This window comes from Melospiza melodia, chromosome 2 (assembly GCF_035770615.1).
Source record: "Melospiza melodia melodia isolate bMelMel2 chromosome 2, bMelMel2.pri, whole genome shotgun sequence".
In the NCBI taxonomy this organism is placed as follows: Eukaryota; Metazoa; Chordata; class Aves; order Passeriformes; family Passerellidae; genus Melospiza; species Melospiza melodia.
Genome location: NC_086195.1, coordinates 25207134 through 25224663, shown reverse-complemented (window position 1 = coordinate 25224663; position 17530 = coordinate 25207134). Strand labels below are relative to the sequence as shown.

General features: G+C 39.3%; 1 protein-coding gene across 1 annotated transcript in view; it reads left to right on the top strand.

Annotated features, from left to right (window-relative positions):
• IMPG2 (interphotoreceptor matrix proteoglycan 2) overlaps window positions 1–17530 on the top strand; it is a 53885-nt gene that overhangs the window by 32183 nt on the left and 4172 nt on the right. Inside the window, exons 8-16 of the mRNA XM_063179617.1 lie at window positions 2616–2777; window positions 3815–3873; window positions 5168–5185; window positions 7235–7479; window positions 8147–8229; window positions 11883–12195; window positions 12664–14321; window positions 15172–15391; window positions 16605–16815. Coding sequence (XP_063035687.1) covers window positions 2616–2777; window positions 3815–3873; window positions 5168–5185; window positions 7235–7479; window positions 8147–8229; window positions 11883–12195; window positions 12664–14321; window positions 15172–15391; window positions 16605–16815 — 2969 coding nt within the window. The remainder of the gene's footprint in view (window positions 1–2615; window positions 2778–3814; window positions 3874–5167; window positions 5186–7234; window positions 7480–8146; window positions 8230–11882; window positions 12196–12663; window positions 14322–15171; window positions 15392–16604; window positions 16816–17530) is intronic.

Sequence of the window (17530 nt, the reverse complement as noted above, 5' to 3'; positions counted from 1 at the left end):
AAAGGGTTTGGTGCAGCAATTGCCAAGGTGGAACACATTCAAATGCACACTCATACACAATCTTACAGACCTTGAAAATTAGTATATCTAACAAGGATGTTTGAATGAGAAGCTTGAATGAATAGTGTGACATCCCCCTATCCCCACGTGTTCTCCTCTACATGGGCCTAATCCTGGTCTACAGGATGTGTTCTAGAGGGGGCCTTGGTTTCTCAAGGTAGTGTAAGGCTTTCTGGCCTCCAGCTGTGAAGCCTTGAGGGTGTTTGGTCTCCTGGCCCAACAGAATACCAGGACTATGCTAAGGTATCAGACTTAAGGAATTATAAGTATGCATGCTAAGGGTACTGAAAACACATAAGAGGTACATTTTTAAAAAGGCAAAAAATCATCACAGCATCAAAAAAATCAGGGTGTGAATTTCTAAAGTTTTGAGACATTTTCCTGGGCAGATATTTTTTTCCATTTGGAGAGGCTTTGAAATACCTCTTTCCCCACAGTGGGAGATAATATATCAGTTGAACAATCAGGCTTGAAGACTCTGATACTCTGCTCTTTTTCCTCTGTTGATGTAGGTGAACTTGTATTTAACATCTTACAAGCTACTCTTTCTGTGATATTTAACCAAAGCTCACAACACAGGGAAGTCTAGACCCCATATTTAAAACATCTCTCTAGAAGCTGACCACTACATAGGTCCCAGGGCAGTATTTGCTTCTAGGAAACAGGTCCTCCAGATGAAATTTTAATTCCACACTCTAGAATCCAATTGCAGTATTCATGGGCCAATGTGACTGAAGAAAATTTTGTAAACCACTGTTATCAATCACGTGGCTTTTTTTTTTTTTTTCCTTATCAAAATGAAGCTCTCAATGGATCACAGAGGAGCTCACAAAGTTTCGTATGCTGATTTATTGTACTGGGATTAACTAGGCCATATTGTTCAAAAACCTAGTGTGGCCCTGAAACAAAGCTGAACCAAACTGTGCATTCTCCTCGAGCTTTCAGTTCTGACTGGAGCTCTGATGTTGGAATAAATACCAAATATGGAACAGACAGCTTCTGACTCAAGTGCAGGGTCTGGCCTCATGTTATGTACCAAGAACACTTGTGGTTTGGTCCCAAGAACAGCATTATTCTTCTTTTGAAACAGAACTGCCTGGAATATTTCTACTGGAGCAGAGAATAGGACCACTCAGTAAATGGGAAAGGAACCATATTTAGATTGCTGCTGCTGCTACAGCATTTTTACTTTGTACAGCTACATCCCACCTCATTGTTCTTAGTAGCCAAAATGCATTGTTGATTACAAGGCCAAGAGTGAGCAAAGATCACCTTCTGCACTTTGTATGCTGACTGTACCAGGTTTTGGGGAGCTGATAAATTATTTAAACTACATTGTGTTGCAAATAGCCAAATCATAGCACTATATATATGGCTGCTAAATGTGGAGCTCTCAAATGCTAACTAACTTTAAGCAATGTACCAGTCCTTATGGTCTTTGGACAGAGTTATCCAGTGAGAAAGGAATGTGAGGGGCCAGAAAGAGAATTTAACTAAAAAATTTAAGAGGGTTCCTAAACAATGTAGAAGTTGCTCACTGATGGCAGATAAACTTTCTGGAGAAAGTTTTTTTTCCATTTCCTACCTGATGCATAACTTAAGACTGTAGCTTCATTGAAAAGATCTGTTTTTCTGGCTCTCTATTTTTACTTTTTAATAAGAAAAAACAAAAAAATAGGTATGTAAATAGCCAAAGACAAAACCTCTAGCAAAAGACATTTGGCTAAAGTTAACAAGCCAGCCTTCTCTTCCCTCCCAGACAAATCTATATTAAAAAAAAAAAAAAAAAAAAAAAAATTCTGGTATCTTTTAGTATACCACAAGGAATAGTATGCTATTTTAAAAATACTAGGGAATTAGGCAGAAAGCATGCTCAGTCATTCAAATTGGATTAAAACTTGGCATTCACTGCCAAGATAGCTCCATGCATCCCTGATGCACTGCACAGCCACTGCTCTGGGGCTTTTTGAAATAAATACAAAAATGAGCAGACATTTTTGTAGAAAGAGCAGTTGAAGCCCACTGCTTTAGCTCAGCAGAGCTCCCATTCCCAGTGCCCCCTGTGTATCTGGGGGGATCCTTCACCTCCTGAGGCTGAGCAACAGAGTGTTATTCCAAATGTAGAACTTGGCAAAGGCAGCTTGTCTTCCAGCTGGAAGAGTGAGTAGGAGCCTTGTGATAAATGAGTAAATTTTGGGTAAATCAGCCTACACTGGCTGGGCTCAAGTGAGATGTTGGAGTAGCCATGGTTGCACTTTAAATTGCTTTGTGAACATCGCACACATCTGTATTTCACTTTGTACCTGAAGTCAATGAGATGGATTTACACTGAAGGTGTCCAAATGGAAAACGGAATTATCTTCAATATGAGAATTCTCAGAAAGTTTTCTTGCTTAGTAGACTTCCTCATTAGTGCTGTCTCTGTCCCTGAGGCTTCAGGAGCACTCCATGTTGGTGCCAGGCAAACAAATGTGCTGATGGCTCCAGCAGTGCACATGCTGTGCTCTGGACTGCAGCATTCACCTGCCACTAAGTGTGTCTTCCTTCCCTTCCAGATCAATAACGAGATAAAGAAGCAGGATGAGAAGATAGTCAGACCTGTAACTGAGCAGATGATTGAGTTCAACATTTTGATTGTTGGTGAACAGTACAGTGAGGAGCTGAAGGACCCATCTGCTGATGAGTATCAACTGCTGTCTGAACGATTCATTTCTCAGGTGATTCCCTTCCCTAACTTCATTTTTCCTTTTGCTGGCTCTGCAAAGCAAGAGCAGAAAAAAGCATCTGTCAGGGCTGCTGATTTTTGTCTACCTATGGTTTCCAATATTTGTTTTTTATTTTGTCTATGACGGTTGTAATTATATTGCCATCATATTTTGGAAGCTGGGTGTGTGTCTGCCTTTTCTCTTTGGAGAGGCATCTAAGTTGTCATATGGCTGCTTATCATGAGGCTTATATTATCTCTAGCCCCATTTAGTTTGGGTTGGTTCTTTGAATCCTTTTTAGTAGGGCTAACCCTGTGCCAGATCCTGTGCCAAATGGGAAAGAAATGTACTCTTCACTGCAGCCAAAAAGCATCACCATGACTTTCACAAGTTGCTAGCATAGGCTAGACATCTTAGTTATCCTAGTTGTGAGTCCCAGTAGCAATGCCATGGTATGTGTGTGTGTAAAAAATGTTGGATGGGACAGAGTCCACCTGGCACATGGATATCCCACTCCTTTGATCCCTTGCCTGGTTTTCTCTGAGTTTGAATAAAGAAGCTCTCAGGAAAAAAAGTCAGCAGCACAGTGATTGTTTAAGTCTCACCAGAGAGAGTTTAAAAATAGGGAGATGGGAACAAGAATTTACAGAGTAAAAAATAACCCTCAACTGGCAAGGATCTTTGGAAGCTAAAAAACTTTCTAAACCAGCATGAACTTTCAGTATTCTCTGTCTTGGTTTTGTCTCCTGTAGCACAGTTGATTATCTTGGCAGTCTTTCCATTTCTCCCCTTGGAATGTTTCTATGCGGTTCTTGGGGAACGCTGGATGTTGTTCTTCATACTTTTTATTTCCCCATTTTCTAATAATGAAACAATGTCACCAAAACTACTCTTCCATAAAGAAAGGAATATTTAGCTGTTTTTCACCTATTAGATATAACAGCTCAGATACATTTTTGGACAATGCTAGAAACACTTCCTAATTTTTCACCACATGAGCAAAAGTGAACAGAATCTGTGTTAATTTTTTTGTTTTTCTGTCAAAATAGATTAAAAGCGTATTTGAAGGACTACCTGGATACAAAAGCGTCCATGTCCTGGATTACAGGTAAAAAGATCCTGATGCATATATGGTGATTGAACATGATCATGTAGGGTGGTGCAATGAGCTGACACGATGCTTAGCAGGATGTCAGGTGTGTGTGGAAGCTCCTGGGATGTATTAACTGACTGCTCTCATATTTGGTACCTGTATATATGCAACTGAAATAGAAATACAGAACTCATTTTTTTTTTCCTTCTGGCATTCTTCACATGAAATGTTTGCTGTGATTTTAAGACAAGGCATTATTGTTCAAGATTCTATCCTAAAATAAAAAGATATATTCATATCTGCTACTTTTAATATATCCAAGTATTAAACAAGGAAGGACACAGAAATCCTTTTGAAAAAAAGTGGTGTATTTAAATTTCTTTTTCAAATTCTTAATGTTATTTTGGGATGGCTCTAAAGGTTAGTGTTTAGGATATGTACATGTCTCTCTCTCTCTTGGATCAAAAAAAAGAGGTGGGGGATAGTTTGATAAATTGATGTTTTAACTCTCTGTATTCTTAGAGATATACTTTTAAAACCACTTGTGCTTCAGAGTGACATTTAAAGCTAATTTGTTAAGTTAATGCATCAAATGTAAAATGTCTGTCTTTTGGAGTACAGGGCTCACAAATTGTGATTTTTCTAGAATGGACTGGATGTAGCTTTTAGAATCCAATGAGTGTTTTCATGAGTTAATTTAAATTGTGTTCTCTTCGAGATTGTAAGCTATATTTCTTAGAATTTATTGTCTGGAATATTTTAATTGCCATACATGTAGGTAACAAAGCAACTGTAGTGAGAGAGGTCTTGTGGATGGAACCCTAGGCTACATCCAGTTTTCAGCCTGGAAGGCAGTAAAACCTTCCATCTTGGTATTTGCAGACCAGGTTTGCAAGCACTAGGTTCATTTGAGAAGACAAATAAAAGGCTGATATTTCTGGCAAAGCCTGCTCTCTGCTGTGCATGACAAAAACCCGTTGGTTGTAAATTAAACCTTTGGGTAGAATAAGTGAGCCTTGATCTTTTTGATACTGACAGCAATTTACCTGCATTATTTACAATAATCTGAGAGGGCTCTGCTCTGATGATTCCTTGGGATCAATAGAAAATATCTCAGTTCACTAAAAGCAGGACAATTTGTTATATAGCTGAGTAACTATGAATAAATATGCAACTCAAAAGGATTTTCCTGTATGTGTTTTCAAATGGTTATGCTCTGTAGAATACCAAAGCAAACATGTTAAATTTTTAAGACTTAAAGGAAGTTAATTTAATGAGTTTTGTTGTTCTGTTTTGTTTTTATGTTCAGACCTTCTGAGGAAGACAGGTAAAGACAACTTTTTTATAGATATTGTCATAATACAGATGGGAAAAACATGTTTAGCTAGAGGACATTGTTTTTTGGGATTTGTATTCTTGTGTTCAGAGCTAGATAGTTATTTAACATAAATATTGTGAAAGAAGGTTCTACCAGGAACTGCAAGTAACTGACCCATTTCAATTAAGGATAAACCTAATTTGCTTATTTGAGTCTTATTAAAAAAAAAACCAAAACAACAGAACCCTCAGGAAAATCATCCTAAAACACAAAAATCATCCTAACACAACTGACCTGTTTCAATTAAGGATAAACCTAATTTGCTTATTTGAGTCTTATTTAAAAAAAAAAAAAAAAACCAACAAAAAACCCCAAAAAACCAGAACCCTCAGGAAAATCATCCTAAAACACAAAAATCACCCTAAACACAAGTCAGCTACTGGAGTAACTTTTGTGAAGAAAACAAGATTGCTGAATAATGACTCAAAGTCTTCATACTTTGCAGCAAGGTCTTGAATAGATATGGGATTATTATTACTGAAATTTAAGTAGATAAGAACCCCACAGTTCTCCAGCAAAGGCTCTTGGCTTTGCTTCAAGGCCAGAGGTGCTGCAGATCTTAGCAGAACTTTAATAGATGTTCTTTAGCAGAACATGAGATTACTCTTGTTTTCCATCATATGCAAGTTAAGAATCCAGAATTTTCCTTCTTTAGTATGTTAAGAATGTCACAAGACAGAAAAAGAACTGCAGCCTTAATTTACTAAATGTATTCATTTGTTCTCTGTGTGTCTCAGCATAGCCAGTTTCCATGAACAAGTTTAAAGAGAATGAGCATTCTAACTTTTAAAAACATTTTAGAAACACAAATCTCTTTGCAAACTATATGCAACTGTTCACAAGGGCTATGTTCCAGGCACCAGATGTTCAGACCTTTCCAGAAAGAGGATGGTGTTTAGTTGTTTGTTAGGCATTATGAATGGCAGCACAGTTGTATTAAACCTAAATGTTATGTTTGAGGAGCACACTCTGTTTCATCTTTCTTGTGCCTTTTCACTACTGCTGTCTTTTTAATCTCCTGTGCTGATAGTCAGTGCCCATGGTGAGCCTATGGTGGGCTCATGTCAACGACAGAGCCAGCAGCACAACCCCAGGCTCCTGGGCTTAGCCAGTGTGTTTGTGAATTTTCTCTGTTGTATCTGGAACTGGGGTTTTAAAGACTTCTCTGAACAGAGCCATTGTTTTAGAAATCCAATCCAGCTCTGTGGAATCGGGAGAACCTGTATACAGAGCACGTTTCTAATGCTTCAGAGGTTACTTAATTTTTCGTGCTGCGTTCTGTCTACAGCCAAAATGTGTTGTATCTTGTAAAGTTCCCTAGTGCTTATGCCCAGTGTATGGTAAATCTGATTGCAGCCTAATCTGTCGTGTAGAAAAGGACATCCAGATGTATTAAGGACAAGAAAATTAAGAAAATGGAGGAGAGTTAATATGAAAAAAACCCTAAAATGTACACAGATATAAAACTGAGTTATAGAATACACGATCAAATGAATCTAGATAAATTCTCCCAATTTGATGAATTAAATGCTATTTTATTGCCATTAAAACCATTCTTTCAAGCAGGTTAACACTGCACAGTGACAAAGATTAGGGCTCTCACTTGCTACTATAGATTGCAATGTGCTTTTCTTGTGTATTTTCATATCTCAGATGTTCCTATTATTAATATGATCTTAAAATCACTACTCTCTCCACTACATGCTGGTGGACCCACTAACAATGCTTGCAGAAAGTCAGTGTTTTGGTCTGCCTGTGGTCTGTCTGCCATTCACTAGTAGAAATGTGGGGCTGGCACCAGATCAGATGTCAGTTTTGGGTATTTCCCTTGGGAACTTTGTGAAAAGAATCAAGTTGTTTTTATTCATCCTTTAAAGCTGTGTATTTTTATATTTAAAAGTGTATTGACGTGGGCCCTTGTGAAAAAAATATAGCGATTGCTTGCTTAGGAAAACCTGGAATTTCTCATCTGTATTCTTTCTCTTTGTACAACTGAAGTGGGGTGGAAGTTCACTATGCTGTCACATTTGATGGAAAAGCCATCAGCAATGCCACCTGGGACCTGATTAACCTTCATTCAAACAAGGTGGAGGACAACTCCTTCATGGGCATAGAGGATAATCCAACAGTTGTGTACACCATCAGTGATTTCCGAGATTATATTGCTGAGATCCTCCAGAAAAACGCTCTGCTTGAAAATGCTTCCATCTCTTTAGACCCAAACTCTCTTCAGCTTACTAATGGTGGGTACTAATTGTGATGCATTGGTGTGCCACACAACTGACTTCTTATAAAATAAATCTCAGATGAGTGAATTAATCAGCAGTCCTCTGAAAAATTAAACAGAAAAAAAATCAACTATGTTATAGCCTGTTTTGCTATGATCTTAACCAGGTCAAGTCATTAACACTCTATTCTTTAACACTCCACTTCATTAACACTCAAGTCAGTAACACTCTATTCTTGATCCATTAGCCTAGCCCCCCATTTTATTTTAGTTTTATTTTGAAACTGAAATTTGTGGTGTACAGTTTCAGTAATACTTTCAAAAATTAATAGGAATAAAAGGGGGAAACGTGGTTCACATGGTGCACATTGCATCAGGGTGACCTTTAACTTAGCTCAGTGTTGGCCTTAGGCAGCACAAAGGGAATACCCAGATTATTGTTGATTATTCAGTGATCTGCTAGAGGTGATGAAAGACCTGACACCCCTTTGTTCTTATCTTTCCCCTTCACTTCCTGTCAGTGATTTGGAGGTATTTCCAGAAACAAAATCTCTCTGGCAAAATTTTTGACAATATTTTACTTACAAATCTGAAACCAGAGAGGGTTTTTCAGTCAGTCTTCCAACACAACTTCCTCACACTGTTATGCAGCCTTTAGATCCCAAGGTTTTCTATTTCCACAGTGAAGGAAATCCTGCACCCCACATCAGAAGACCCATCCTGGATTACTGAGCACCCAGTTGTGCTGGAGCGCCCGGAGTTTGATGTGAGTATGGTTCTGAGCAGTGGCCTTTGGATGCATTTGAACAACTTAGTTCAGCAAGGTAGAATTGTAGCCAACACTCAGAGCTTCTCTATCCTGTTTTTCATTCAGAGTAAGTACTAATGAAGGCACACCTTATATCGGAGTAAAAACTGCTGAAACCTCTTATATGATAATTCTAGTGTCTGCTGCCCAACAGTTTTCTGTGATCATCTTATTTTAATTGTAAACATCTCTAAAGAGGTGATTCTTCCTTCCATGATACTGCCTTTCTCTGGAAAGAAGAAATAGATGTAAATCCTACAGCTGGCTGCTCGAAGAGATAAAATGCTAAGTTTTATAAGCTCCTTTTGTTATTGTATTTATTTCAAACAAAGTTCTCAGTTTGGTTTTAAAATTATATCCATCCTCCTAATACCAGGAGAGGAAAATGACACTTTTTTTTTTTTGTCTCTTGAAATTGTAATTGTCACCTCTGACTCCCTCTGGAATAATCCAAGGCACAGACTTGAGTTCCATATTGGACAGGAGACTTGGTGTCCTGGACCATGTCTGTGCAAAGGGACTTCAAGCAAAGATACTGAGTTAGGTGCCAGCAATGCTGAGATCAAGTCAGTCAGTTCTGCCAACAGAGAGATCAGAGAGATCTTCTGAGTGCTGAATCATTGTCTGGGCAGTTGGTTTCTGCTGTCCACTCTGTTCTGTAACACAGATGTGCTTTCAACAAGAAATGAGCTCAGATCATGCCCTAAAATCCAGATCCACTTGTGCTGGATGTTAGGTTCTTACTCAGTCCATCATGAGATAATGTTATGTGTATGTTATGTACAGACACGTTTAATGTTAGCCAGCTTCTGAAATGCTTATGTAGGCAAAATTTTTTTCACAGAATGCAAATATTGTTAGAATGGATATAGGTATAATGTCCTTAATTTCATGGCAGCTTTCACTGAGTCCTAAAAACTACTCATTGATGTCTAAAATGAAAATTTGTGTGGATTTACCATAATGGATTAAACATGGTGTAGATAAACAGGAATTTAAGTTGGCTTTCAGAAAAGGGCTTTCTCTGCTGGAGACATCTTACTGTAGACATCAAACTATTCTAAAATGTTGTAGATGTTTATTTTAGTAAGACAAAGAATTCTGCCATTCCAACAGATGTGCAGGTATGAAGATATTTTAGAGTAGTGGTAGCTTTGCAATAATAAATTTTAAACTGGGTTTTGGGAATATTATTATGACAAAAAATTGTGGAAGTAATATTTTCTCTAATCATGACTGTGAATAAAGGCTTTTATACCTTCAGTCAAAAACTCTGATTATGTAAAAGGTATCAAGTATATCCCCAAACCAGCTGTGTACAATCTGCAATACACAGGTAATTTGCAAAGTAGCTTCAGATGAATATAAGAAAATCCTAAATATGCTTAAACAGTACACAATTGATCAATTATTTCCACAGATGTCGAACCTCTATGGTTCAAGTAGCTGCTTTCAAGCAGAACTGTTACCTATAGAAAAGAATTTTGCTATAGCTTTCCCCAGGGGATTTGAGAGTAAGCTAGATTTGTATTAGCATACCAATATCATGACATTACATGGGACTGTCATGATTTCACCATCCAATTGCTACTAGATGGTACACCTAATTCTTTTGAGTTTTGCAGCTCTCTTTAAAAGTAAAGCAAAAATCGGCTCTAGTTTTTGAAATCTGTATTTTCTTGTTTATGTTGAGTTGTAAGAGGTAGAATGCTCTAGCTTGAGGATTACAATGCCTTTGTGGCAGCAGAAAATGAAAAATCAGAGAGAAGTGTTCTGTGTTTACAGCCATCTATCATATTTGTAAGCCTTTTACATTGGTGAAAACCAGAAGTAGCCAATATGATATTAAACTTGTTAGTATAATGTATTGCACTGTAACAAGAATCTTTGAATAATGTTAGTTGCCATAGGAGCATTTATCCACATTCAAATAAATGATGAGGTGCAATCCCTGGCAACTAAATGCTTATATTAAATAAATGTATTGAGGAAAAATTGCTGGTAGTCCTAATCCATTCTTTATGGAATTTATATGTGTAATTTATTTCTAATTTTGTACAGTAACTCTTTTTAAAGCTTTATTTATAGTGGCTAGTCTAGCCAAAACTAAAATTGCTGGAGCACATGTCTCTATGGTACATATACTTTTCAACTGATTATCATCATATAAATTAAAAAATTTGATTAGACTGTGGTGGTATCACAACTGGCATTTTTAAATATGATCCTTACATGCAAACAAATAATTTAAGAAAAGAAAGTACCTTAACTGCTCTGTTTCCAAAGCACTCAAATGCAGTTTGAATTACCCTGAAAATTTAATTCACCCACATTTCAACCTGAAGTAAAATCTCAAATTGAAAAGTATTTGGCTTCTTCCTGTTATTTCTGATGATCAAGCAACAGAAAGAGATTTGACAGGGACAGTGAGCTACAGAAATTATTACAGTGGTTTTGAATTGAAATTACAGAAACCTGTGTCCACTGTACTTTACTTGTCACCATTGGCAGTTTGTTAGCCCTTTGCAAATTGCTGCTTCTTGAAATTGCTTGGCAGTGTTTCATAACACCCTACAGGGTTTTTGGTCCATATCCCACTGCTGCACAGCATTTATATGTCGGCAGGTATCCATGTAGAGCACTAATTCCTGAGTTTTAGGCTATCAGCTTGCTTTCATAGCCTTGACCAAATAACTTACTATCTTTATTGCCTTTTTCTAATATCATCAGACACCATAGTAGGAGATTATTATTCAAAGATGAAATATGCTAATTACTTTAACTGTAAACCAACTAATGTCTGGGACAAGGAATAGTAAGTAAACATTGTGGAAACTGGAGATGTAACAACAAATTATTTTTTCACATTTCAAATAATTCACAAATTCATTCTGCATGCACTTTGTTCTTCATCATTACTGCTGATAGATTTTTTTTTTTTTTTTTGTGCAAAGGTATCTTGGCTTTGAGAATAAATTATTCCAAGTTCTAAATGCTCTTCTTTACGTTCTGGTCTCTCTTATTCCCCTGGGTTCTCATACCCACAAACTAAAATATATCAATAAATGATAACTGGGCATGCATCCATTGAAGTTCACTTTCTACATTGTTTCATGTATCATGGTAACTGAAATATTAGAATTACTGTATTGGTTGTGCGGCTGATGAATAACCTGAATAAGCTGTTAGAACCTCATCATGCTTTAGGAAGGCAGAAAACATTTTTCTTTGATTAAGTTGGAGATCGACAGATTGATTTTTTTTTTCAGCATAGGAAAGGAGATGGGGTTGGATATAGATGGTAAATCTCTTAATACCCTAAGGAGTTCTGCACTCCAAGCAATCAGAATGGCTCCTTTCCCTTTTTGGTGGACATGACTGGACATGGCATTTGTCAGAAGGATGTGCATCTTACATGTCTATTGCACAAGATTATCAAGGGTCTATATTTGCCCCTCATCCTGCTGCTGTGCATTGCTCCCTCAGAGGCAGTAGTCTGAGTTCCCTTGGCCACTGCCTGCTGTTAACCCCTTCTGTGTGTCCAGGCCAAGGCAGACAGTCAGTGTTTCCCCTGTAACAGTGGAAATATTAACAGTGGCTTTGTGTTCCAGGACAGCACCTTTTTGGCTGAACGTCCTTCTGCAGATGAGTCCACTGTCAGCAACGCCTTGCCCTTTGATCACGCCAAACCAGACCCCAGCTCAGACAGTGAGCAGGCCAGTGACAATGAAATCCAGCCAAGACCAGAGAACATTGACCATGAGGCTGCTTTGGCACCTGAAGCTCCACTTTCCTCAGAGGTTGATGTCACTTCTTTGCCTGATGGGCAGAATTTAGAGACTAGTCATTTAGTCACTGTACCAGTGTTAGAGCATGATTCTGTGGACTCTCTGGAATGGCTTTCAGCCCCCAGTTCTTTAGATGGTAAGTTAATGCTGTTGACTGAAGCTTAAATTTGGGTACAAGTATTTCCTGATACTCACCAAATTATAGTTCACTGAAATGAGTTTTCAGAAAGGTCTAAAAATTGAGTATCTTTTTCTGCCAGTTTTTACCTTTTGTCTGTGCCTGTATCCAAGAGCAATATACCAAGGTAAAATGCTTGTAATAGGTAATAATACCTGTTTCTCTCTTCTGGAAATTATACATACATGGCACATGTTAAATAGCATAAAAGTAATTTTGTATGTCTTGACTTGGCCCATAGAATATATCTGAAGGGAAAGTGGGAGAAGTTAACAGGGGTCTTTATGACTTTGGCATACAAAGGCCGGAATATATTATGGAAAATGTGAAACACAGATCTGCAGATAATAAAATTAATGAAATTTGACACTTTTTATCACAAACAACATCTAATTGTCAATTTGTTTTTATTTTTAATGTTTGAAGACACTGGACTATCTGAAGAACTTTTGCCTTTAAGTCCTTCTCACCTTGTGCCTGAAGCATCTCCATCTACCGATGACTATGCAGTTCCTTTGCTTTCTGCACCAACAGTGGCCTCTTCATCACTTGTAGAGACTGATATTAAAGAGAAGGAAGAAGTAATCCAAGGTAGTCCTGAGAGCAGTGACAGTGCAAACTCTGTGGAAGAAATTCCTTTTCCCTTAGAAGTGCCCCCTATGGAAGATGAAACTGATGTATTTCTTGGAGATAGAGTTATATATGATGATGGGTCTGGTTCAGCTTTTGATGGTTCAGGAAAAGAAATGGAATCGAGTATCTGGCCTTGGGAAGAAGCAACTCTGGAACCAGTTTTCTACCCTGGTCCTGATAGCTGGCTTGAAGATGACAATGAGTCTTTATTAACCAAAACTGAGGATATTCCTGAAGGCATGATTTTAGACTATATTCTTAACTCTGGTAATAAATTAGATTATGATCTTTCCAAAGATGAGAATGAAGGGATAGTCAATATAAAAGATTTCCTTGATGAGTCTGAAATATTTGTCTTTCCAGAGACTACAACTCCACAAGTACCTCTGTTACAGCCAGAAGAGCCATCGTCTGTGGAACCATCTACACAGACAGAAACACTGGGCATGTATGATTCCTCTCTTGTCATGCCAACTGGAGAGGCCCCTGTCTCACCACCACATACAGATCTGTCTGTGGAAGATAGTCTCCATGCTTCTACAGGGACTGTCAGTATGGAGCAACCTGAGGAGTCCAGTGTAGGCCAGAACATAATCCCTGAAGGAGTTGAACACCAAAGCGAAGACAGGGCAGTGGTAGAAGAACCATTCACAGTGAAGCAGCCGGATGTAATGGAAGCTGCGACAATAGGACACTTGGACACAATCTCTTCAGAAACTATTCTGACTGCAGATCCTTCTGTGGTAAAGCCTGTTGCTTCCACAGAAGAGCAGCAAGCCCTAGATTCATCACTGGCAGACCAAGACACTCATGGATCAGCAGTGAAGGAACGAGCTGATGTTTGGCCTACTGACAGGGCGCTAGAAACCTCCTTAGATCAGACAGTGCAACCAGCAATGCCAGCAATGGTTACTCAAGGTTCAGCTGCAGCTCCTTCTGCAGTAGATCACACCCCTGTACTAGACGGCTTTGGTGGACAGGATGGTACAGACCATGGCACACACATTTCCATGAGTTTCAGCACTGTTGTGGATTATCAAACAGTGAGTGTAACAACAAGCACCATTGAGCTTCCGTCCCACCTCCCTCCTGTGGGATCCACGCCATCATTATCTGTGGCTACCTCAACAAAGCTGGGAGATGAAACAACAAGAGTCCTGGATGTTTCAGTAGACCTGGGTCATGTTAGCACTGCCCAGTTTTCTCCTGAGCAGACTGAGGAAGGAAGGAGAATGACTGAAAGTCACGTCGAGCTAACCACTCGTGTCCAGTCCACAGAGATGGCCAGTGTGGCTTGGGCCACACATGAAACTCACTACAGCAGCACCGTCCCATCCCGAGCTCTAGTTGTGTTCTTCAGCCTTCGGGTCACCAACATGATGTTTTCAGAGGACCTGTTTAATAAAAACTCCCCTGAATACAAAGCCTTGGAGCAGCGATTCTTGGAACTGGTAAGAGTCACTTCTGTGCTAAATGTCCATTACCAGATAGACAAAACATGTTGGTAAATTATATTTAGTCATCCCTCACAGAGAGCAGCTCAAAACTGGTGTTTACATATAAGACTTATGTCCTTCTGTGGGGAAAGTTCTGTCTGGAAATGGGTGGTGGGATGCTGTTCATCTCTTATTCAGATAATAGTCTCTCTCTGCTGGTGTTAATAAATATAGCAGTGTAGCTGAAGTCATTCTTCACTCCCCCTACTTGCTTCCAGAGTGCTCTGTATTTACTGTATAGAGAGGAAGAAGCAAGAAAACCTGGGGCTGTGAGCAAGTAACTTTTCTGCCACACATTCAACCTGTCCTAAGTAAGAGGTAGCTCAGAGAATTAAGCTGTTCCTAACCTGACTGATGACTTGGTAAGCCTCACAGGAGTTACACAGCAACAACTGCCAAATTTTAACTGGGGAATTCTCCTCTTCTGAGTGAAACAAACATTCTCTAGTGAGAGATGAAGGAAGAAAAGCAGAGAGAGGGAAGGGGGACATGCTTGAAGGAAAAACCCTGTGAAATGGCAAGTATTCCAGGTACTTAGATCAAGGGAGAACACAACATGTGTCTTGAGAACTGTATTTCTGAATTGTAGATTTTTAGAAACTCCTTGAAAATTGGTATACTCTTAAGAACTGTCTGAAATACTCAGGCTCCAGCACAGACCTCAGCTGGGTAAAGATTAATGTCCTTGATGTAGGATTTGGATAAAACCATTCAGACTCTAATTGTCCACTGCAGTAAAAGTGCAACTGGCTTGAGTAGAGAGACTCAAAGATTCAGCTTTTCTGTCATATCCCCTGTGTTGCAGCTGGTGCCCTACCTTCAGTCAAATCTGACAGGATTCCAGAATCTGGAAATCCTGAACTTCAGAAATGGCAGCATTGTGGTGAACAGTCGAATGAAGTTTGCCAAACCTGTGCCTCGGAATGTCACCAACGCTGTGTACATGATCCTGGAAGATTTCTGCAACACTGCATATCACACCATGAACCTGGCCATCGATAAATACTCCCTGGATGTTGAATCGGGTAAGGACAGCAGGAAAATGCAGCTTAAATCAAGGGATCCAGAAAAATGTCTGGTTTAAGTGCTAAGGATCCCAACAGCTCAGAGGCTGCCCACTGCTATTCACAGGCTGGGCTTTAGAAAGACAGTCTTTCATAGAGTAAAAACAAACAAATGAAGATCTGCTCTGGGACTAAAGAAATGAAAGTCAAAGTGGGACCGAGACAGAGAAAGCTGTATGGGGTCCATATAGATTTATGGAGAAAAAATAACTCATGGAATACTCTGTATAATGTCCCTGTATTTGACCTGGGGAGTGGAGGAGAAGACAGCTCAGGGAGAACAGTGGTGCCCATCTCTCTTGCGCTTACTTTCATGTGTGGTTTGAACTTACTCCACATGGTTATTCCCACAGGTGGTAGCCAGTTTACCTGCCAGGTGGGCATCTGCACAGGTAACAGTTGCTGCCTTATGCTTGGGGTAAGGTCTTGGTTGCACTAAAAAGTCACAGGCCCTATTGCTTCACTTCTCTGGTACAGGGAGAAGGTTGTTTTGGTTTTTTCCCCTGTCCAAGTTAGCCAGTAATTTACCACATAAGCAACCCAGGAATATCTCCTGTTTTGAGGTTAGAGGAAAAGAAGACTGCTGACCTGTTGGCATATGGTAGCTGTTCTTCCCAGATAGGTCTCCAGTAAGGATGGTCTAATTAGCACGGTAAATGTTCTGATATTGATTGTTTAACTGTATGCCAGCCTCTTAAGCCTGATACAAATGAGATGTCTTGAATGCTACAAGCTCGTACTCCTTGCAGACAAACAGGCAAATCCCCTTACAGCAGATGGTGAGTGCCTGAAATCCCACTGCCCTTCCCCATATCCTACCTAGGTCTTCCATAGCAAGAAATACTGGAGATCACCTGTGATTTACTCATTTGTAAGGGAGAGTTCCAGCAGACAGGGAAAATAGGAGGTACTGTCTGTTCCAGTATGAAAAAGATCACTTTATACTTGCTTTTTTGATTTTTTTGGGTGGTCTTAGCCATGCCACTGGCATGTGCAGACAGAGGAATATTTTCTAGTGCTTGTTCACCTTAGCAGAAACTTTTGTTACTCAGGAAAGATGCACACTGGATTTTTGTGGATTATCAGGACAGCATTAGAGAAGAAGGCAGCCAGCACCTTGTCTCAGTTAAGGCTCTCCCCTTTCATTAATAGCTTTTGCTCTGTATATTGTCAGGTGAGCAAGCAGATCCCTGCAAGTTCCAGGCCTGCAACGAGTTCTCTGAGTGCTTGGTGAATCGCTGGAGTGGGGAAGCTGAGTGTGTCTGCAACCCTGGCTACCTCAGCATCGATGGGCTGCCCTGCAACAGCATCTGTGACCTGCAGCCAAACTTCTGCCTGAACGACGGCAAGTGTGACATCAGCCCTGGGCAAGGGGCCATCTGCAGGTAGGGCACCCTGCTGCTGGAAGTTGTGCTTCCTGGATGAAAACTCCCATTGTCCCCTCTCTGTTGTAGCATTCCATAGGATTTGTCCAAAATTCTGCGCAATATTGTGTAACAAGTGAGTAGATTGTGATACTCATTCATGTTGTGCTGCTCAGTGCAAGTCGCAGCATTAATATTAGTTTTTCTATATATATATCATAAATGAGACAGTAAGAAATTAATAGAACAGAAGCATCAGAAAATAAAACTAACAAGGGATAGAGGTTGTAATGGAACACATTCAGTAGTTCAAATCACTTTTATTGGCCTTTGGGGACAGAATTCACCTCCAGAGGTTTTCTCAAGTAGCAAAGTGTTTGATGGTGTCATGTCACCTATGAGAGTTAATTCCATAACTGAAATTTATATCTGAACATCAAATTGATAGTGCATAAATACATTAAATATACTGCTTTTGGTCTGGAAAAAAGCATAAAAGTAAATCATTGTACATTTGGGAAAAATCATGTGGGTTCATAAAAGGATGAAGGAACAGGCCCCAGATATTTGCTTAAAAAAAAGATACAGGATTGCTATATTGTGCAGGTAATCAAGAAAACTGTGCAAGATGCAGACAAGTTGGTGATGCCCCTGACACAGCACTTTACTTTTTACTTTTCAAACAATGTAATAGTCTATTTTTTAAAAACAGTGTGCCTATCAACAAAAATTAACA